Raw genomic sequence first — 20,774 nt, 5'->3', positions numbered from 1 at the left:
CCACAACCGGCAGGTGCGTCCCCTCCGAAGGAGGGGGCAGCCCAGGGGGGCGGGACCCGAGACTCTCCAGCCTCCTTTCAGGCGTCACCCTCCACGCCTCCCTTCCCAGTGCTGTGTCCATACTAGGTCAGCGGCCTGCCAAGCTGGCCGGGGGCGGGGCGTCCTCCTGGGTGGGGCCCACAGGGGCTGGGAGCCGGGACTTGGGCCGAGGCCTCTAGGACTACCGAGGGTCCACACTGTCCGGGGCAGGACCTGGGAGGGGGAGGAGCCTGTGGGTGGTTGGCGCCTTCTTGACTCCGCCCGTAGCCCCGCCCCACTGCGGCGTTTAAGGGTCTCTGAGCAGGTGGCTACGCTTGGTCTAAAGTCTGGGGAGTTAGGGTGGGGGACACTCGCAGACGGTCTGGGCTAGGCCAGTGTTGCCCCCTCCCCTCACTTTGGGGAAATTGAGGACCAGAAAGAGGCTGTTTCTCGGCCTCCTATTACCAAAACTGAGGTGTGGGGGAGGTCCTGCCTCCCCAGCCCTGAGGCAGGAAGGGGCAAGCCTCGAAAGGCAGGTTTGGGGCCGGTGGTTTCACAGTGAGTGTATTTGAATCCAAACAGCCGGAAATGGTTACCGGCTCTCCTAGGCCTGGCTTGTGGGACCCCAACTGCTTGTGGCTGCCCCTCCCAAGTTCCTCCCTGCCCCGGGGGGTGGTGGGGTGGCGGGGGAGACGCACGCAGACCTCCAGTCCCCCAAGTTGCGCAGAACCCACCCGCCGCTTGCAGCAGCCCCTTCCCATCTGGCCCCGTGAGGAGCCAGGCTTCCGGGGCCCCAGTCCCTCCTGTGTGAACTCGGGGCCCCCCCACCCCCCTCCACAGACATCGAGGCCCCGTTTTCAGGTAGCCGCGTTTTCATGCCTCCCTCTCCCACAAGGCCCCTGTCCCCAAAATGTTCCCATCTTGTCCTAGCCCCTCCTCCAGGCTATCACAGAACCCGCTCTCCCCACGCCCCCGATCTCTACCAGGTCTGTGCCCCCCGCTGCCCGCAGGAAGACGCCCGGCCCCGGGTCGGGTTAGCCCCGTGGGAACGGTTTGTCTCGAAAACAGGAACCCGGGCCGGGGGCTGGGCGGGGCGCCCCTTCCCCACCGCAGTCCGCTTCCTGCCCCTCCCGGCTTCCTCTGCCCAACAGCCGGCAGGGCGGGGGGCGTAGGGGCGTCTGGGTGGGGGGAGAGGGCTCTCGGTTTAGATCCCCCCTCCACGTCCCGCGAGGCCTGACCTCCGCTCGCCCACCCTCCGCGCGGCCGGTGGCGCAGCCCCAGCCCGCGGCCCTGGCTTCCCGGGCGGCGCGGCAGGGGAGGGGTTAAGCTGCCGCAGGGACGGCCGCGTGCGGGGCGAGAGGGAGCCCCCGGTGGGGGAGGCGCAGCCGGCGGTGCGGAGCCCCGCGCAGGGGCGGGAGGGGTGGGGAGGGGAGGGGGCGGCCGCGGCGCGGGGGCGGGGCGGCGGGAAGCGGGGCCGCGGCGCCGAGAGCGGGCGGGAGCTGCAGCCGCAGCGAGGCCGGCGGGCGGGAGCGCACGGAGGTGGCGCCGGCCCGGCCGGGTGCGGGCTCCGTGCCGCGCGGGTCCCAAGAGTGAGTGAGCGACAGCGGGCGAGGCGCCAGGCAGAGGAGGGCCTGGCCCCCAGGGGCCCACCCCGGGGCGGCGCAGGCGGGCCGGGGGCAGCGGGTGGATTGGTGGGAGCGGAGTCTGCGGCCCCGGTCCCGGGTAGGTGGGAGAGAGCTGAAACGCCCTGGACGACCGGCGGGAGGGGGCGGCATCCGCGGCGCCTCCGGCCCTTCCCAGCCACGTCTCAGCGGGACCTTCTCTCGCGGACCCCCCATTTGACAGATGAGAAAATTGAGGCTCCGAGAGGCCAAGTGACTCTCAAGGTCACACAGCGAGGAGGCGACAGAGCTAGACGGGGCTGGCTCTGGGTGGCTCCTAGGAAAAGTCAGCCAGAGAACTCGGTGGAGGAGCCCCCTCCAGCCCCCGCGAGTTTGTGCAGGGGAGGGGGACGGGGTACCTTTACCGGGGGGGGGGGGGACCAGGCTCTGCCAGCGTCCGGGGATGAGGGGTGTCAGGGCGCTGCGGCCGCAGAGCTGGTTTCTGGACTGCGGAGGAAATGGGGGCGTGTGTGCACGCCCATGGGGTGTGTGTGCATGTGTGGGATTGTACATGCGTGTAGGTGCACTGTCTTGTGTGTGTGTGTGTGTGTGTGTGCGTGCGCGTGTGCGTGTGCGCACGTGTGCGATTTCAGAGCCTCCGTGGCCGCGGGACTCCAGGCTGGCCTGGCTCGAGCGAGCTGCAAGTCCAGAACTGGCCCCATCAACGGGTTTGCATTCTGGGCTAGAAAGCTGGGTATGTGTGCCCGAGGGATCCTTCCTGCAGGTGTGCACGGGGTGTGAGTGCCATTGTGTGTATGAGACAGAGGCTGGGAGGCAAGTGCCTGAGGCCCAAGTGTGTGTGTATGGGGGGGGGGGAGGGGTCTTTCACCCCAATGTGGGCCTCTGGCCTCAGGTATAGAATGAGCGTGTGTCCCTGCATGGGTGTGTATCACCCCGCGTGTGACTGGAGTTGCTGGTGGAGACGTACCGGCATTCTCCACCCCTCAGGACGCTGGCGCCCCCTTCTGGGCGCCCTGCTCTGTGTGTTCGAATGTGGCCTGCCTGTGAGTGAGCTCACAGTTCGACTGTGTAGTATGGGGCCTGGGTCCGGAGCTCGGGCTGGGGAGGAAGATGGTCTGCGGAAGGGCTGAACCCGGACCCCTGGGGCCTTCACGGAGGAGGTGGCTTGGGAGCGCGTGGTTCCCAGGCTCAGGCTTCCCGCTGACGCCTCCGGGGCGGCAGCGGGCTCCCCCCACCCCCACCCCGCCCCAGGAATGTTCTGCACTCTAGCTCGCCTCCCCAAGGGCAGGCCCCTGGGGGTTGCCACAGCCCCGCCTCCCCTCCCGGGAGCCCGGGAGGGGGCGATGCGGGCAGGACGCCTGGGTTCCTCCCTCCCTCCCATCCCAGGGAGAAATTCCTCCGAGGTCCCCTCAGGCTCTGGGTTCCCAAAATAACCCTGCGGGGGAAGGGAGGCTGTGGAGGGAGGGAAGCGGGAGGGGCGTAGAGCCGAGCTGCGGGGTGCTGCAGGTGCCTCCGGGGAGAGGACGCGAGAAGAGGGCCTACGAGGGGTTGGGGCACAAACCAGTTCCCGGAGTGTCCTGGCTCGTCCCCATCCCCGGGGAGCCCCTCGGCCTTCCCGCGACTCCAAGGGTGAGCCGGAAGCCTCGCGGCCGGTCGGTTTCCCAACTGGTGGGTTGCACCATCCCGGGCCAGACCGTTTAACCCCGGGAGTGGCCGCGGCGCACGACTCCGCCCCTGCCCAGCAGGGGGCGTGCCCGCCCCGCCCCGTTCCTGCCCGCCCCGCGACTCGCAACCCCCCCCCCACCCCCCGCCGGCGCCTCCGCAGACTCCCTCTCTGCCTCTCCCGGGACAGGGGTCCGGTCGGAGCCCCTTGGGAGGCTTCGGAGTGCAGCTTGGCCCAGCCTCCCCGCGCCGGCGGCCATGGCGGGCACCCTAGACCTGGACAAGGGCTGCACGGTGGAGGAGCTGCTCCGCGGCTGCATCGAAGCCTTCGGTGAGTGGCACGGGAGGGCACGCCCAGCCTGAGCCCAGCTCCGAGCCTGAAACGGGGTCCCTGCCTCCCCGGGCAGACCCCTGGCCTGGACCCACCCAGTTCCGCATCCTGCCACCTTTTTAACGAAAGCCTTCTCTTCATTGCTCGGTAGAGAGATCCACACGCTTCGGAAAGATAAAATGTTTCCCTTCCCTGGTATGCCGGCATTGAAGGGAGGGACGGGGTCCCCAGACTCTGGAACATGCGGAGCGTTATCTGTCTCCCCGGAGGATCCGGAGGAACTGTCTATCTCTGGCCTGGGAGCTGTTTCCGGCTGGTGGGGGGCGGCTTATCTGGTGAGGGGGTGCCCTTTCCCCCAAGCACTCAGGAAATGGCCTCTGGATTCTTGACCCCGGGGAACCCAGGCTTCTTCCGCCCCAGCTGGCTCCCCTCGGGACGATGGGCCCGGATCAGACGCTTCCCTCCTCCGGTTCCTCAGATCCTGCCTTATCCCTCGCCCCCCCTACCTTTTCTTTCTAATCTGCCTACAGGATTCACAGTCCTGGCAAAGCAGGTGATGGGCGGGGGGCCACATATCCGGCGGGCTGTGGGGTAGGCTTTAGGGACCACAGCTACGGGACGAAGGGTCACCCCGCTTCTCTCTGACCCCTCGGAGTTAGATGACTCCGGGAAGGTGCGAGACCCGCAGCTGGTGCGCATGTTCCTCATGATGCACCCTTGGTACATCCCTTCTTCGCAGCTGGCGGCAAAACTGCTCCACATATATCCTTCGCGGGCCTCGCCGTGGGCCCTGCAGTCCTGCTTGGGGGAGCCAGGCCGCCCAGCCCAGGCCAAGAATGGGCTCCGCTCCTAGAGCATGGGCCCCTTATAAGCCCTAGAATCCAGGCTTGGCGCAACCTTGCTCCAGGGCCGAGGCTCCGCCCCTTCCCGCCCCTCGAGTCAGGCCCCGCCCCCGCCCCTCCTCAACCTGGGCTCTCTACAGCCTAGGACCTGTCCCTACTCCCAGCCCAAGTCCCTCCTCCGGCCTCCTTCCCGGCCTCCTCAGCCACCCCTTAGAACCTAGCCCCGTTCCTAGCTGTGCACCCTCCCCAAACTCGCCCCTCACCCCCCCTTCAGCCCCTTTCCTACAGGCCCCACCCCAGGTCCCGCCCCCAGCATCTCTCCTAGGACCAGGCCCCTCCCACAGTCTCCCTCCAGAAGCCGGGACCCATCTCCTGCCTCCCTTTCTAGAATTAGTCTCCATCCTCGTTTCCCTTAACTCTCCTTCACCTACCAACAATCCCGGAAGGACAACTCCAATTCGCTGCAGGTGAAAACATGCCACCTGGTCAGGTGAGCCTTCCTTTTGCGACGCTGTCCCCTCTTCTCGCTCCCTTCTCTCAGGCTTCAGACTGGCCTGAAGGAGTGGAAAGAACACGTTCTGGGAGTTGGTCATGTGGGTTTGAACCCGGGCTCTGTCCATGGTGGGCCGGCTGTCACAGGCTTGCCTCTTCCTGGTCTGGGCCTGGGTTTTCTGATCTGCCCCGTGGGGGTGGGGAAGGAATGAACGGGGCGGGGGGGGGGGTGTGGGTGGGGGAGGGAGCCACAGTGTAGGGCTCTTCCCCCCTCTTTGGGGAACTACAATCCCAGGGGGCGGTGGGGGGAGGGCTGCCTTGGGTGACTCAGAACTTCCGCCAGGTACTGGATCTCGGCATTCCCAGCAGAGTTTGACTTGAACCCTGAGCTCGCTGAGCAGATCAAGGAGCTGAAGGCTCTGTTAGACCAAGAAGGGAACCGGCGGCACAGCAGCCTCATTGACATCGAGAGTGTGTGCGTGGGGCGAGCTTGAGGGCTGGGGAGGGCGCTCCGCGTCCTACACCATCTGTACTTAACAAATGTTTGTTGAATTGAATGAGTGAGGGTCATGTTACTCTCTTGCTGGAAAAACCTATGCCCCCCTGTCGCCTTCACCATGTCTCGGCTGGGGATCAAAGCCTTTGGTGGTGTCCAGGCGGCTTGGCATTCCTGCATCATCTTCCACAGCCCACTCCCACCCCGTGCACGCCATGCGACCGCTGTACGGGTCCACTCGTCATTCCCTGCCCTGCATCCTTTGCGCCATGACTGTTCTGCTCATACGGGCCCCCCTTGCCTGCCTCTCTGTGTTGTCAAGACTCAGCTCAGGTGTGGACCGTGTCCGGGCGCTGAGGGCTCGGAGGCCTTCCTGGGCAGAATTTGCCATTCCCTCCCGTGGCCTGCACTTTGTGCCAACCCCTCTGTGCAAAGACCTGTAGACGCGCCGCGCAGTTTGGTGATTGTCTGTTTCTGTGTCTGTCTCCCTCAGTAGACTGTGAGCTCTCCAAGGGAAGGAACTGTGTCTTGCTCCTCTCTGTACCCCCAGTTGCCCGGCACAGTGCCTGAGTGCATGACGAGGGGGAGTTTGCAGGAGGACTGATGCAGGGGACATCAGTGGCCAGCACGGGTGCCACAGACTGTGTGGGTCCTCAGTCGGCCTGAGTGGTGCCTGCGCACGAGTGTGGGGCCACAAGGGATGGGGCATCTCCAGCAAAAGGGCTCACTGCCCCCGCCCCCCTCCCCCCCCCAGCCCCACCTACAAGTGGAAGCGGCAGGTGACCCAGCGGAACCCCGTAGGACAGAAAAAGCGAAAGATGTCCCTGTTGTTCGACCACCTGGAGCCCATGGAGCTGGCGGAGCATCTCACCTACTTGGAGTATCGCTCCTTCTGCAAGATCCTGGTGCGGCCCCGGAGGGCATGCGGTCAGGGGTAGAGTTTGGGTTGGGGAGGAGTCCCAGGAGGAACGGGGGTCCCTGGGGTCGGCAGGGTCACAGGGTGGGTTGGGGGTTTCAGTAGCTGGAGGGTGAGGCGTGGTCATCTGTGAGGGGAGGGGCCCGGAGGGGCTGAGGCCACTCCCACCCCCCAGTTCCAGGACTATCACAGTTTTGTGACTCACGGCTGCACCGTGGACAACCCCGTCCTGGAGCGATTCATCTCCCTCTTCAACAGTGTGTCGCAGTGGGTGCAACTCATGATCCTCAGCAAGCCCACAGCCCCTCAGCGGGCCCTGGTCATCACACACTTCGTCCACGTGGCAGAGGTGCCCGTCGCTCCCCCCCCCCCGCCCCCCCCCCCCCCCCCGCCAGCCTCCCAGGTGCCCATCGGCGGAGTCCTTCCTTTCCACCAACCCACTGCCTCCTCGCCAGAAAAGCTGGGCCAAGTTCTGGGCCTCTTCAGTGACTGACTACCTACGCCCCTCCTCCTTTGCCCCCCAGAAGCTCCTGCAGCTGCAGAACTTCAACACGCTAATGGCAGTGGTCGGAGGCCTGAGCCACAGTTCCATCTCGCGCCTCAAGGAGACCCACAGTCATGTTAGCCCTGAGACGGTCAAGGTGCCTGGGACTGGGGTGGGTGGGTCAGGGGAACAGCCTGGTCGAGCCCCGGGCTAGCCCTTTCCCAGGTCTGGCCTCACTGACAACTCCTAGTAGCGTCGCGGGCTGGGCACTCCTGTCCCCATCTGACAGATGCAGAAACTGAGGCTTGGAGGGGTTCCATGCTTTTCACAGGTTACACGACCCGAGTGGCAGAGTGGGGGCTTACCGGTCTGCCTGACCCCAAAGTTTGTGTTTTTTTCCTCTCCTTTTCTTTCTTTCTCTCTCTCTCTCTCTTTCCCTTTCTTTGTTTCTTTCTTTTTTAAGTTATTTATTTATTTTGAGAGAGCAAGTGTGAGCGGGGGAGGGGCAGAGGGATTGGGAGAGAATCCCAAGCAGGCTCCGCGCTGTGACTGCGGTGCCCGATGTGGGGCTCGATCCCCTGAACCGTGAGATCACGACCTGAGCTGAAACCCGAGAGTTGGACGCTAAGCACCTGAGCCCCCCCAGGCGCCCCCTTTTATTTATTTATTTTAACATATTGGGTGACGTACCTAGAGCGAAATATATAAAGCGTATGTATGTAGAGGTTAAAGAAAAATTAGAAAGAAAATGCCTGCGTAACTTAGCACCCAGGTCAAGAAATCGAAGCTTCCAGCACCTTAGACCGTAACTCCCCACCCCCCCCCCGCCCCCCGCCCAATCAGAGGTAACCAACGTCATGACTTTTGCAATGACGGCCCTGCTTTCTTTACAGCTTTACCATGCCACGTTGCATGAATCTCAAAATAACGTGGGAGTTTTGTTGCCTGTTTCTGAATTTCCTATGAATGGGATCATGTTGTGTGTTATTTTATGTCTTGCTTCTTTCCTCCTAACGTTCTGTTACTCGTTCGTTTCCATTGCCGTGTGATATTTTATTGTAAGTCGACTGCAAGTTATGTGTCTACTGTGGAACATTTGGGGGTCTTCCCAGTGTGGGCGGTTACAAAGGACACAGCTGAGGACGTTTCTTCTGGATCTTTGTCCTGTTCTGTCTGCCGCCCCGAGCCTCAGTTTCTTCTGTTAAATGTTAGGGATAGTCTGTGCCCAGGGCTGGTGTGGAGGTGGGGTGTCTGTCAGTGGGCGTTCCCTTGGACTCCTGACCTATAAACTCTGACCCCCAGGGGCTAAGGGAGACAGTGCTGGGGGACAGTGAGGGAGGATTTTTTAACCTTTCACCCATCTCTGCCTCCTCATCCTCTCCCACGTTTCCAGGGCTCGGCGGGGGAGGCGTAGTTGAGCCAGTGATGTGCTTAACGTGTGTGTGATTCTTTGCTTTTTGCCCCCACCCACCACGCCCCGCCCCAGCTCTGGGAAGGTCTCACGGAACTGGTGACAGCCACAGGGAACTATGGCAACTACAGACGCCGGCTGGCAGCCTGCGTGGGCTTCCGCTTTCCCATCCTGGGCGTGCACCTCAAGGACCTGGTGGCCCTGCAGCTGGCACTGCCTGACTGGCTGGACCCCGCCCGGACCCGACTTAATGGGGCCAAGATGAAACAGCTCTTCAGCATCCTGGAGGAGCTGGCCATGGTGACCAGCCTTCGGCCACCAGTGCAGGCCAACCCAGATCTGCTGAGCCTACTCACGGTGAGGGGGCTTGGGAACAGGGACGCTGGGGGGGGGGGGCTGGGCACCAGCGTGGACAACCACCTCTGGTCTCGGGTTCACGCCAGGCTGCGGGCTTGGCCTGGTATCCTAGGTTCTGATCAAGGAACTGAGATCCAGCCCTGGGGTCCAGGGTCTGGAGTGGACACCGAGATGAGTTCCAGCCTCTGAAAGGGGCTGTGGACTCAGGTCTGATTTCGAGGCTGGCATGTGGACTTTCTGTGCCGGGCTTGAAGCTAGGCCTGGGTCCTGGGTTGGGTTCCCGGCAGTGGGTTGTGTTCAAGGCTTGGGGCTCAGCTCTGACGTCTGGGGTCAGGGGTGGTTTCTAAACATGGCCTTGAGCTCTTAGGAAACGTCTGGGCTTGGCCTTGCACTCGGTGTGGGGGTCGAGGATGGGAGTTAGGTTCTAGTCGAGATCTAGACTAGGTTCTAGACACTGAGCCGAGGCTGGAGTTTTGGGTTTAAAAAAAATTTTTTTTAACGTTTATTTATTTATTTATTTATTTGTTTGTTTTAAATTAAAAAAAATTTTTTTTAACATTTATTTATTTTTGAGACAGAGAGAGACAGAGCATAAACGGGAGAGGGTCAGAGAGAGAGGGAGACACAGAATCTGAAACAGGCTCCAGGCTCCGAGCAGTCAGCACAGAGCCTGACGCGGGGCTCGAACTCACATACCGCGAGATCTTGACCTGAGCCGAAGTCGGACGCTTAACCGACTGAGCCACCCAGGCGCCCCTAACGTTTATTTATTTTTGAGACAGAGAGAGACAGAGCATGAACAGGGGAGGATCAGAGAGAGAGGGAGACACAGAACCCGAAACAGGCTCCAGGCTCTGAGCAGTCAGCACAGAGCCCGAGGCGGGGCTCGAACTCACGGACTGTGAGATCATGACCCGAGCCGAAGTCAGACACTTAACCGACTGAGCCACCCAGGCGCCCCTGGAGTTTTGGGTTTAGAGTGAATCCTTAACGGTTTCTAGCCTCTGGGCTGGGATCAGGATTGAAATCTGAGCTGGATTCTTGATGTGGGGTTGGGTTCTAGGTCGGGGCTTAATTTCAGAGCTCTTGGTTGTGTTCTGACCTGGATTCTTGGCTGGATTCTTGGAGGCGCGTTGTGCCCAAGATTTGGGGCCAAGCTGCGGGGTCTGCTCTGTGCGCTAGGCTGGTGTGTGGTCACTGGGGTGTGTTCTAAGGTGGCCTCTGTCCCGAGTCTAGCTTCTGGGCTGGGTTCCAGGCTGAGCCATGGCCTCTAAGTGGACCTATGACCCTGGGCTCTGGACAGCGGGCTCCTGAGGGCAGCAGGGGCAGGGGGTGTGATCAGACCTGTGTGTTTTAGGTGTCTCTGGATCAGTATCAGACGGAGGATGAACTCTACCAGCTGTCCCTGCAGCGGGAGCCGCGCTCGAAGTCCTCGGTGAGACAGGGAATCCCTGCCTCCCCACTCTCCCCCACCTCTGCCCTTCCTGAAAATCCCAGGACAGAGGCTACCTCACCTGTCCAGCTTGTTGGGCGGGCTCCCTTCTCCCCAGGGCTTTCCCTGCCTGCCCCCCCCCCCCCCGCCCCTGGACTCCCTCACCTCCGGCCTTCACTCAGGCCTGACCATCCCCACAGCCAACCAGCCCCACAAGCTGCACCCCACCTCCCCGGCCCCCGGTGCTGGATGAGTGGACCTCAGCCGCCAAACCCAGGCTAGATCAAGCACTCCTAGTGGAACACATCGAGAAGATGGTGGAGGTGAGACTCTGTGGCAGCCAGCCCTGCGACCTGAGGGGTCGGGGGACAGGTCCCGGGCGGCCCATCGAGAACGATTTTGCCTGGCCACCACCCTCGGAGCCACACTGGCGCCTCGTTCCAGGGCCAGGGCTCAGGCTCCAGCAGGCAAGGGGCGGAGCCAGTGGGTGGGGTTGGGGGGGGTACGGTAAAGGGAGAGAGAAAGGGGAGCTGCAGAGGCGCCCACGCCTGAGCACCCTTCATAACGTGGACGGGGCCTGTGGACAGGACGGGACTGACGCCTGTGTCGTTCTCCTGTCCTCCCGTCCCCCGCGTGTCCCTCCGTGCACTTCAGTCTGTGTTCCGGAACTTTGACGTCGATGGGGACGGCCACATCTCACAGGAAGAGTTCCAGATCATCCGTGGGAACTTCCCTTACCTCAGCGCCTTTGGGGACCTCGACCAGAACCAGTGAGGAGGGCTGGGGGCTGGGGGAGAGGGAAGGCAGGCTCACTTCCCCCCCGGGGTTTCAGCTTCCTCCTGTGCAAGAGGAGGCCACTGAACCAGAGATGATCGCGGCCGAGGAAGCCACCAATGTGGGGAGGGGCTCGTACTGGAGGGGGAGGCTTCCAGCTGTGGCAGCACAGGGTTACCCCACTCATTCAGACAGATGGGGGGGGGCCCACCTGAATCTTGCAAAGACTGTGGCCTGGGGACTGTTGCTACATACATGCCGCTTTATCTGTGGAGCTCACAGCTGGCAAAAAGTGTGGGCAAGTTCAACTCCTGGGTAGCCTGTTTTAATGAATAGAAAAGAAAGGCCTGTAATTAGCAGCACCCACTTGCTTATCAACAATTCACATACTGACAATTTGGACAAACAGCTGATTCCCTGAAGTAGGTTAAACATGCCCCCGGCAACCATGTTCATATCCCTGTTTTGCTGAGCAGACAAAAAACTCCAGTCGCAATTTACAGCCCCATCTCAGGTCGACTTATATTTTTAATGCTATTCATATTTCAAAAATCTGGGCTTTTTTTTTTTTTTCCATATTGCGGAGCCCCATGGTAAAAAAAGAAATCCAGGTAGTAAAACAGATTTACAGTGGAGAAAGCGTACGAAGTGAGACGCCAAAGTTACGTTCCTCCTCCCATCTTTTCCCATCAGAAGAGGCTATATTATTAGTAACATGTTTGCAATGCCACTGGCTTGGCAACAGTGTGTCCTTCCAGTCTTTTTTTTTTTCCCCCCTCCCTGCATGTGCAAATTGCTACAGATTTTGTTTGTGCCTGTTCCATGGACAAATAGGATTGTGGTATAAATCTAGCTCTGCCCACGGGGCTGGTTACAGTTGCTTTGTTTCTGCTCCCAGAACTGAGACAGAATTCTAGGTTATGTCCCTGGGTTGGTGGGTGGATTTCTTCCAGGTCACACTTTTAGTGAGGGTGCCGCTCGCTCTTGGAGACCTTAGATACAGCTTCGCGTGGGGGTCTCAGCCTTGACTTCCCACCTCCTGCACACCCCAAGCCTTGTGCCCAGCCCATCTGGGCACCAAAATCCAGCACCTGGCTCACTAGGGAGACCAGCAACCCCCTCCTAGGGCAGCCTCAGCCTCGGTCCCAACTCCCTGCCTCAGCTTGACGCTCGCTGTCTGTTTCTGGAATGTGAGGATGCCCATTTCTTTCCCACAAACTCACCTATGCATTTAAAGCAAATTTTGGTATATTTTAACCGGGATCTAGTATTTGTATTTGTAGCAGCAGGGTTTGCAGGGTTTTTTGTTGTTGTTGTTGGTGGTGGTGGTGGTGGTGGGTTTGTTTGTTTGTTTATTTATTTATTATCACTTTCTTGATGGAACTGCACATCTCGCTTTTTTGCTTTTGTTTTTGTTTTCCACGTAACCCTCTATCACGGACATCTTTCCACACCAGCTTCATGCAGAACGACCTCATTCTTTAGAATAGCTGTAGAGTGTCCCGCTGTCATTATCATGACAGACATGTAGACTGTCCCCAGTTTTCCGCTGTTAAAATATGCCATGCTGCTGTGAACATCTTTGTACCAATGCACCCAGGCCACTATTTCTGTAGGTAAAATTCCTAGAAGTGGGATAAATTGGATCAAAAGATATGCACATTCTAAATTAGGAGAGAGCCTGCCAAAGTGACCTCAGGCAAGGTTGTGCCAGCCTGCACCCCCATCAGCAGTGAGTGAGTGCCCATCTCCCAACTTCCTTGCCAACACTGGACGCTATAATAAGCTTTACAATTTTGTCAGTCTAATTGGCAAATGGTGTCTTGGTTAAATTTGAATCTCGTTAATATTAGCGGGGGTAGGATCTCTTTTCATATGTTTATTGGTCCCTTATATTCCTTCTGTTAATTGCTTGTTCATATTCTTTGTCCATTATTCCACTGGGTTTGTGGGTCTTTTTTTTCTCATTGATTTTCAGAATCTCTGTTAATGGATGTTAACTCTTTGCTGTCGAATGTGTTTGCAAATATTTTCTTCTAGTCTGTTGTTTATGTTGTCCGTTTCCATATAAAATTTTTAAAAAGTGTCGCGTGTTCAATATGTCCGTCTTTTCCTTTATGACTTCTTGGATTTGTGTTATGTCTAGAAAGGCCCTCATCTCCTTGAAATTCCAAAGGTGTCCTCTTACACCTTTCCAGATACTTCCATGATTTTGGTTTTTACATCAGTGGTCTCAGTTCAGTGAGAATGTTAGTGTCCAGGCGCAGCATGCGGTAAGAATCTAGGGTGATGTATATATTTTTTTCTAAATGGCCAGCTGTCCCAATGCCCCACTGAATTGAAGGATCACCTGGACCACATCATGGAGCCCCAGATATAATAATAGCCAGGAGTTTCCAACAAGGATGAACACTGACAGAAATAGCTCCGCGTGGCCCAGGACCTACCAACTACACAGACACTGTTATAAACGCTTCATGTGCCCTCATTCAGTCCTCACACAAACCCACGAGGGGCAGGAATCACCACTGTCCCCGTTTATAGAAGAAGAAACTGAGGCACAGGGAGATTAATGAGCCCAAAGGTCACACAGCCAGGAAGTAGCCAAGCCAGAATTTGAACGGAGGTCTGTCTCCAGAGCACGTGCTCCCTTCCTGAAAGATGTTAATAGGTGAGAAAAGGGTTCTGTGGGAACCCTGGGTTATGTGGGGAATCCTGATTGCAAGTGTCTTTCCAGCACTCGCCCGCATGCGAGTCCGATGCAGGCGGCTTTTCCCAATCTCGCCTGGTCCCAGAGCTCAGCAGCAGAAGTCTCTTGAATCTCAGGGCTCCCAACGGGTGTTCCAAAGAGCTCACTTTGGGAAACAAAGGCTGATAATCTCGTGGGAAATTCTAGTTAGTTTACATGCCAACGCTGTGAAGTGACCCCGGCAGGAGTTATGATCCTCATTTCTCTGGGAAGGAAACCCAGGGGAAGTGACTTGCCCAAGACCACACAAGTAGTAGCGGCTGGCGCTTCTGCCTGGCTCCCAAGTCTAGGCCTCTCTTTCCGGCACCAGGAAATCTAAAACCGGGAGTTGGGTGAGGATCTTTTCCTTGGTAGGGAAGTTCCCAGTGGGATGGGTTAGGCTGGTGGGTGGCTGGTCCCGGGGGGAGGGCCCCGACCTGAGGCGCTCCCTCTCCCACCCCGCCCCCCCGCAGGGATGGCTGCATCAGCAGGGAGGAAATGGTGTCCTACTTCCTGCGCTCCAGCTCGGTGCTGGGCGGCCGCATGGGCTTCGTGCACAACTTCCACGAGAGCAACTCCTTGCGCCCCGTTGCCTGCCGCCACTGCAAGGCCCTGGTGAGACCCCCACCAAGCCACACCCCTCCAGCCCTGGCCCCTCCGCTCGCCCCGCCCACCCTCCGGCCCCGCCCCTGCTGGAGGCCTCGCAGCAGAGGCGAACCTTGTTAATTCCGCCTGCCTCTCTGGCCGTTCTGCGCCTGCGTTGGCCTGAGGGGCTCTAAAGCCCCAGAGTGGGTCAGTCCCAGTCCCTGCCCTTGAGAAAGAAGAGGTGAAATCATTACCTCTCAAGCCGTCTCCCCCAGCACAGCCCCCTCCTCTATTTCAGATCCTGGGCATCTACAAGCAGGGCCTCAAATGCCGAGGTGAGCAGGGCCGGAGGGCTGAATTTTGGGGGGAAGAGCTACTCTCTGGGCGGGGATTCTAATTTTGGCGGGGCAACCGAGGAGGAGTGAGGTACCCTGGAGCCAGAGGGGCGTGCTGATTATATTGAAGGGGGTAGCCTTTAAGTGGGCTTTTATTTTGGTGAGACAGCTGCCCGGGCACCGAGGACTTGGCGGAGGGTGTGGATTGGCGAGCAGGATGAAGCACTTTGGAAGGAGGGTCTTATTTTGGTGGGGCAGCTGCTCAGGAGCACAGGAAACTGGGGAGAGGTGCAGGCCTGGGGAAGGGGCCGGAGAGCGTTCTGACCCAGGGCCCTGGCTGGGCTCCCCATCTGCCTCTCCCAGCCTGCGGTGTGAACTGCCACAAGCAATGTAGAGACCGTCTGTCCGTTGAGTGCCGGCGCCGGGCCCAGAGCGTGAGTCTGGAGGGGCCTGCGCCCTCGCCCTCGCCCACACACACCCATCACCGGGCCTTCAGCTTCTCCCTGCCCCGCCCAGGTAGGCGAGGCTCCCGGCCTCCAGGTAAGTGGGGGTCTCCTCCTGCGCTGTCCTGTGAGGGGAGGGAGGCAGGGCCATTGTGGCAAAGTATTAACCTATCCAGGAGGGAGAGCTATCTGGAGTTCGTAATTCTGTGATGTTGGTGGGGTGATAATGAAGGATCGAAAAGGTAAGGGGGCCAGAAGGTGGCTCAGGAAACCTTGACCTTCTGAAGCTGAGAGAAACGAATAATACATAAAGAGTTAGAGTGAGGGCGCCTGGGCGGCTCAATGGGTTATGCAGTTAAGCGTCTGACTTCCATTCAGGGCATGATATCGCTGTCTGTGAGTTCGAGCCCCGTGTCGGGCTCTGGGCGGACAGCTCGGAGCCTGGAGCCTGCTTCGGATTCTGTGTCTCCCTCTTTTTCTGCCCTGCTCATGCTCTGGGTCTCCCTCAAAAATAAATAAAATAAAATAAAATAAAATAAAATAAAATAAAATAAAATAAAATAAAAAAATTAAATAAATAAATAAATAAATAAAATAAACATTAAAAAAAGAAAAAAAAAGAGTAAAAGTGAAAGAGGCTTCAAGATTCCAGTCACAGGGGTGCCTGGCTGGCTCAGGCAGCAGAATATGTGCCTCTTGCTCAGGGTAGTGAGTTCAAGCCCCACGTTGGGCATAAAGCTTACTTTAAAAACAAACAAACAAAAATCCAGTCACACTCTTATTTTGTTAGGGGGATTGACGATGTATTGGAGAGAGAATCCTGTGAGCCATTTGCCTTTTTGCCTGTCCCTTTTTGTCTGCTCTGGAGACCATTCTGAGAAATGTCCCTTGCCCTGGAAATCTTTGGCGGCTGTCTTGGGGGGTCTCCTGTGGTTCTAGCGCAGTGTGCTTGAATGACGGTTCCCCAAATGATTTATTTTGCTGAGAACACTCTGAACCACCGTGTTAAACTGGGGTCGGAGGCAGTTGACCACAGCCATTTGAACTGGCCTACGTCCTCAAAAATAGAGGCAGGCACCAGGCATCAGTCCTCAAAAATAGAAAAAGTGAAGCCGTTTGCATGGAGCCTTCCGAAGTGCTGGGGTCTAAAATGTGAAACACACACAAAATTGACATTTGAAGCAAACTGCACCGACAACTACGTGGCTGTGAAAAAGCCGCGGTGGAATGAAAACTTAGAAGAGGCTCAAAAAAACGGGAGGGCCGACTGGTCACTCAGTGAATTGATTTTTGGTGGATGGGTCTGCTTCCGGGATGGGGTAAGGTGCCTGCTGTGAGTGGGGGAAGGGCTGCTGAAGGCACAGGGACCCAGGAGCTGTTCCCGCGACCCCCGCCCACTTCCCTGCAGAGATCAGAGAGGAGGAGGTGCAGGCCGTGGAGGATGGCGTATTTGACATCCACTTGTAATTGATGGTGAGTCCTGGGCAGCCTGCGTGGCTGCGGGCTGGGGACATGGGGGGAGGGGAGGATCAAGGAAACAGGCGCTCTGTCCGCATGGCCCAGGCCGGGTGGACTCTTACTTTTTCCCTGACAACCTGTGTTGTTGTTTTCCTTCCCAGCTGTGACTGGATCAAACACTCAGGCCTGTCTTGGAGGAAAGACTTGGACCACAGCAGGAAGCCTGGGGTGCTGGGGCAGCAGGCTGGGGCTGGGGGGGTGGGGTGGGGGGTGAGGGTGGCATGCAGCTGAGGGTTGGGCCGGGGCTGGCGTCCCTAAGGTTGTACAGATTCTTGTGAATATTTGTATTTTCCAGATGGAATAAAAAGGCCCATGTAATTAACCCAGCCCATCAGAGCCTAGAATCTTCACGGGGCGGGGGGGGGGGGGGGGAGGTGGGTACCGAAAGGACAGGGGCTAGAATCTTAGCATCCAGAACTTTGTAGTCAGAGGACCTTGGGAGATCTGGAATCTCAAGTGTTGGGAATCTTAGGGGGAGTAGAACTGGGGGATAGAACTTTAGAACCTAGAAACCTTGAGACATAATAATCCAGAATCTTGGCAGGGGCAGGTGGGGGGGGGGCGTGTCTCAGACTTGATGCTACGGCTTCTTTGCACCCAGAATTGCTGGGCCCGGTGGCCTGGGTCACCGTAGCCTTCAGCCCATAGCCGAAATTCCCTTGCTTGACAGGTGGCCTCTCAGCCCCTGCTTGAATACTTCCGGCGGTGGGAATCTCACTGCAGTGGGGGAGAGAGGGCAGCCCTGAGTGCTGGCTGTGGGGCAGGGAGGGAGGTGGGGACCTGGGCAGCCTTGGCCCCAGTAGCCCCTGCTGGGCTGGCAGCCTCTTGACCCGGTGCTGCTGCCAGCCGGAAGGACGGTGACTTCCAGAGGAAATGCATATCGATCCCGCTCTCAGCCTCCTGTGGCCTCTCCCAACCCAGCTCTTCCCTCCTGAGTCTGCAGCACCGAGGTTTTGGGGGTCACCGCTACCTGAGGCTACTTCTAAGGCTGGTCTGGGTACAGAGGGTGGGGTGGGGGGGCTTCTGAAGGTTCTGAAGCTGGGCCAGGCTCCAGCAGCCCTGAGAGTGGGAGCTGTCTCCTCCAACATTGGAGCTCCAATGGGGAGCTGCCCCCCAACCTGGGGTGTGTCGAACAGCAGCTGTGGGTTGTCCTGGGGGTGGCGCCTTGAGCACCGCCCCCCATTCCTACCTGCAAAGCAGTGGCCTCAGCCCCTCCCTCGGGGTTCCCTGACCCCATGCTCCCCTCTCCCCTTGAAACCCCACTCCTGCCAGGCCACTCCTCACTGAGGTCACCTGCAGCTCTACCCTCTGTTGAGACCCCAGCCCTGTCCCCCATCGGGTCCCTCGCGCTACCCCTCCTTTCGTCCTCAGCCCCCTCCTGCCCTGCCCCCTCTGAAGGCTGTAATATCCGTTTCACGATTTGGGGGCTGAGTTGCTATAACAACAGACGGCGATTGTGTTGTGAAGAGCAGCTCGCTCCCGGTGCCGCCCGCCTCCCGCGCTGCCTCCGTCCCTGCAGCCTGGTCGGCTCCCCTCCCCGCAGCCCTCCGCCCCAGCCCGGCCTCTTCCCCGTGTGGTGTGTGCGTGTGTGTGTGCATATGTGCGCCCAGGTCTGCCCTGACCGGGAGTGTGATGTGGGACTGTCTTTTCGTGGTTGCGCGTGTGAATTTGGTGTACGAGCCTCACGTTGTGCGTGCGTGTGCATGTGTGTGTGTGCACAGACACACACGCCGTATTTGCTGCGTTTGCCCTCCGCCGTGTGTCCCCACGGGACTGTGTCTGGGAGAAGGGCCACATTGGGTCGGGTGCCTTTTGGGGGGCTGTCTTGAGGTGGTGCGTCCCAACTATGTTGGGTAGCCTGAACCTTGGACCTTGGCGGGGAGACCTCCCTGTAGCTGGGGGGAGGGGCAGGGAGGTGCAGCGGCTGCCAGGTGACCTTTCCTGCCCTTGATGGGCAAAGGTGGCCCAGAGAGCTGGGGGTAGGGACAGGGACAAATGCTCACTCTTACATCCCTCCCTGCCCCTGCCCTCCTCTTATCCTTTCTTACACCCATCTATAAGGGTCTGAGAGAGTCTCTCTGAGTCACTGCACCTGTCCATCTGTCTGCCCGTCCATGCCCCGGTGCCTGGCTGGACAAGTCTGTGTGCGTATGTGGGTGTGGGCGTGGGGGGGGGGCTGCAGGGAGGGAAGCAGTGGGGGATGGGTGGGGCAGTGGGCTGTGGGGTCAGAAAGGCGAATTCACATCTACGGGCCCTGACTCAGCAGTTCCCATTCTCTGGCTCCTCTAGTGGCCTTGGTGGGGCCAGCCTGAGGGTCTTTCCAAGGTCAGACTGGTCCTCCAGTCTGGGACGTGGCTCAGGGATCTCTTCCCGATCCCTAGGAAACACCCCCTGCAGTCCGAGTCTCCTCGTCCTCCACACAGTCTGGAGAGGAAGACCACTGGTGGGTGGGTGTCCTCGCTCATCTACTCAGTAAATGGTCACTCTGTGCAAAGTGCTTCCCCGGGGGAGAATGAGCCTAGAAGCAAGTCCTCTGTGTGCACCTGTTCCTCTGGGCGTGCACTTGCCTCCCGTGTGGAGGTACCTGTGTGCACAAGTTTGTATGTGTATGTGTATGTTCTTGGGCAAACATGTGCTTCCTCTGGGTATCTTACCTGGGTGGGGCATTTCTGCAGCTGCCCCCGTGTGTCTCTTTGGGAATGCCTGTGTGCACGTGGATAGGTGTGCGTGGCTGTGAGTGTGCCTCTGGGTGCCCATGCATGCACTGGCGGTTGAATGTGTGTTCTTGTATGTTGTCTCTGGCGAAAGAAGCACCCACCTACCACTGGCTGTGCAAATCACAGACCCTGCAACAGAGATCAGGGTTTTGGGGTGAGGTGGCAGAATGGTCTGGTACACACACACACATACACACACACACAGCCTCATTCAGAAGCCCAGTGCCCAACTTTGTGGTACACGCACCAGGTGCCGGGTCCACCTTTGATTGGCTGAGTGAATGAAGGGGTGTCCCCTTCCTCCCACACTCGTACACACGCACAGTGATGCGGACACCCTCACAGGGAAGGCCTCGACCCAGCGCCCGCGCTCTGAAGCTCCTGGTTGGGGGGGGGGGGGTAAGAACAGAGAACTGGGCTGCTGCCAGCCTTCCTTCGGTGATCCAGGCAAAGTGCGGCCTCACCCCTGCCCCCGAACCTGCTCCTTCCCCAGTGCAGAGTTCCTGGCGGGACTGGGGACCAGGCTGCAAACTCGGATTCCCATCAGGCAGGGCTGGGAAACCCCAAGCCCTTAGGTCTACCCCGCCTCCATCTCTGCCTTTCCCTCCCCCACTGCCTGCTTCCTCCTCCCCGCAAAGACCCTCACGCCTCAGCTCTAGGGGAAGCCAGGGCGCCCTCGGGCGGTGGGAAGCGGAGGCCATACGAAGGGCTGGAAAAAGCCCCTAGCGGCTTCGGGCAGGCCCCCTTCCCTAGGCTCCCGGCAGCCGGGGCCCGCCCCTGGGCGTAGCCAGTAGAGGGCGTTGCGGCCCGGGCCCCTCACTGGTCCTGCTTTCTCGGGGCCCCCCAGTCGGGGCCCGCAAGTCTCTCTTGGGCACGTCCCAGTCCTGGGCGCTGCTACATCCACCAGCCGGCCGAGGGGTGCGGGACCCGAGGGCCCGACCCAATAGGACAGAGTCTGGGGCGCCTGGATTCCAGGAAAAGACACTGGGGCTGGGTTGGGGGTCTGCCTGGTTGGGAGTCTGGGCGCCAAGGCTAAGCACCGGGAGAGGCGGGGAAGGGCTCGGACGCCCTGGGGCCGGGACGCCTGGGTCCCTGGCAGGGAAGGGAGGTGGGCCTGTGGAGCGGAGGGACTGGCGGCCTCCGCGCCTTCGCATTGGCTGCGCCGCTCGTCCGTTAGCGCAGCGTGGTCCAATGCGCGTGTCTGGGGGGCGGGCCCTGGTGCTGATGCTGCCGTCAGTCGGTGTTGCAGGGATGCGGCGGCGGGAGCAGCCGCCCTGACTCGCAGAGCATCCTCCACAGAGCGGCACCGCGGCGGGGCGGGCGGGCGGACGAGCCGGCGGGCGGGGACGCGGCGGGGAGCGAGAGAGGCGCGAGGCGGCCGACACCGCCGGCCCCGGCTCTGCCACCCGCTGGAGACGGGGCGGCCCTGGGGCTCTGATCCCCACCCTCCAGCTCTTGGCGCCCCCAGAACCAGGTAGGGGGGGGGCTGCGGCGGAGACGGGCGGGGGGCGGGAGCCGATCGGGGGAGGGGAGCGACCGGAGGGGCGGGGGAGGCAGGAAGGATGGATTGGGGGGCGGGGGCGCTGCCGTGCTGAGAGGGCTGGCTGGGTG

General features: G+C 59.6%; 1 protein-coding gene across 4 annotated transcripts; it reads left to right on the top strand.

The window, feature by feature from the left end:
• Nucleotides 1–1,462: 1,462 nt before the first annotated feature.
• RASGRP2 (RAS guanyl releasing protein 2) lies at nt 1,463–16,772 on the top strand. Of its 4 annotated transcripts, none has more exons than XM_023240010.2 (17): nt 1,463–1,607; nt 3,493–3,633; nt 4,293–4,395; nt 4,903–4,965; nt 5,311–5,442; nt 6,218–6,368; nt 6,555–6,728; nt 6,904–7,020; nt 8,350–8,631; nt 9,989–10,066; nt 10,264–10,386; nt 10,718–10,833; nt 14,039–14,180; nt 14,449–14,485; nt 14,849–15,025; nt 16,337–16,401; nt 16,548–16,772. In XM_023240010.2, the coding sequence occupies exons 2-16, from the start codon at nt 3,561–3,563 to the stop codon at nt 16,393–16,395; spliced, it is 1,827 nt and encodes a 608-aa protein (XP_023095778.1). In that variant the 5' UTR covers nt 1,463–1,607; nt 3,493–3,560; the 3' UTR covers nt 16,396–16,401; nt 16,548–16,772. The 4 variants fall into 4 exon arrangements, with proteins under 4 accessions (XP_023095778.1, XP_044895448.1, XP_023095776.1 ...); XM_045039513.1 differs by lacking the exon at nt 1,463–1,607 and adding an exon at nt 2,536–3,269; XM_023240008.2 differs by lacking the exon at nt 1,463–1,607 and adding an exon at nt 3,785–3,828.
• The last annotated feature ends 4,002 nt before the right edge of the window (nt 16,773–20,774 follow it).

This window comes from Felis catus, chromosome D1 (genome assembly GCF_018350175.1).
Source record: "Felis catus isolate Fca126 chromosome D1, F.catus_Fca126_mat1.0, whole genome shotgun sequence".
Taxonomy (NCBI): Eukaryota; Metazoa; Chordata; class Mammalia; order Carnivora; family Felidae; genus Felis; species Felis catus.
Note: the sequence above shows the minus strand (reverse complement) of the source record. Positions and strands in the feature narration are given on the sequence as shown.

Coding starts and splice junctions, on each gene's coding strand:
- RASGRP2 (XM_023240009.2), top strand. CDS start 3,875: ATGCGGAGCGTTATCTGTCTCCCCGGAGGATCCGGAGGAACTGTCTAT. Junction 7,021..8,349: donor TTAGCCCTGAGACGGTCAAG/GTGCCTGGGACT, acceptor GCCCCGCCCCAG/CTCTGGGAAGGTCTCACGGA. Junction 15,026..16,336: donor GCGAGGCTCCCGGCCTCCAG/GTAAGTGGGGGT, acceptor ACTTCCCTGCAG/AGATCAGAGAGGAGGAGGTG.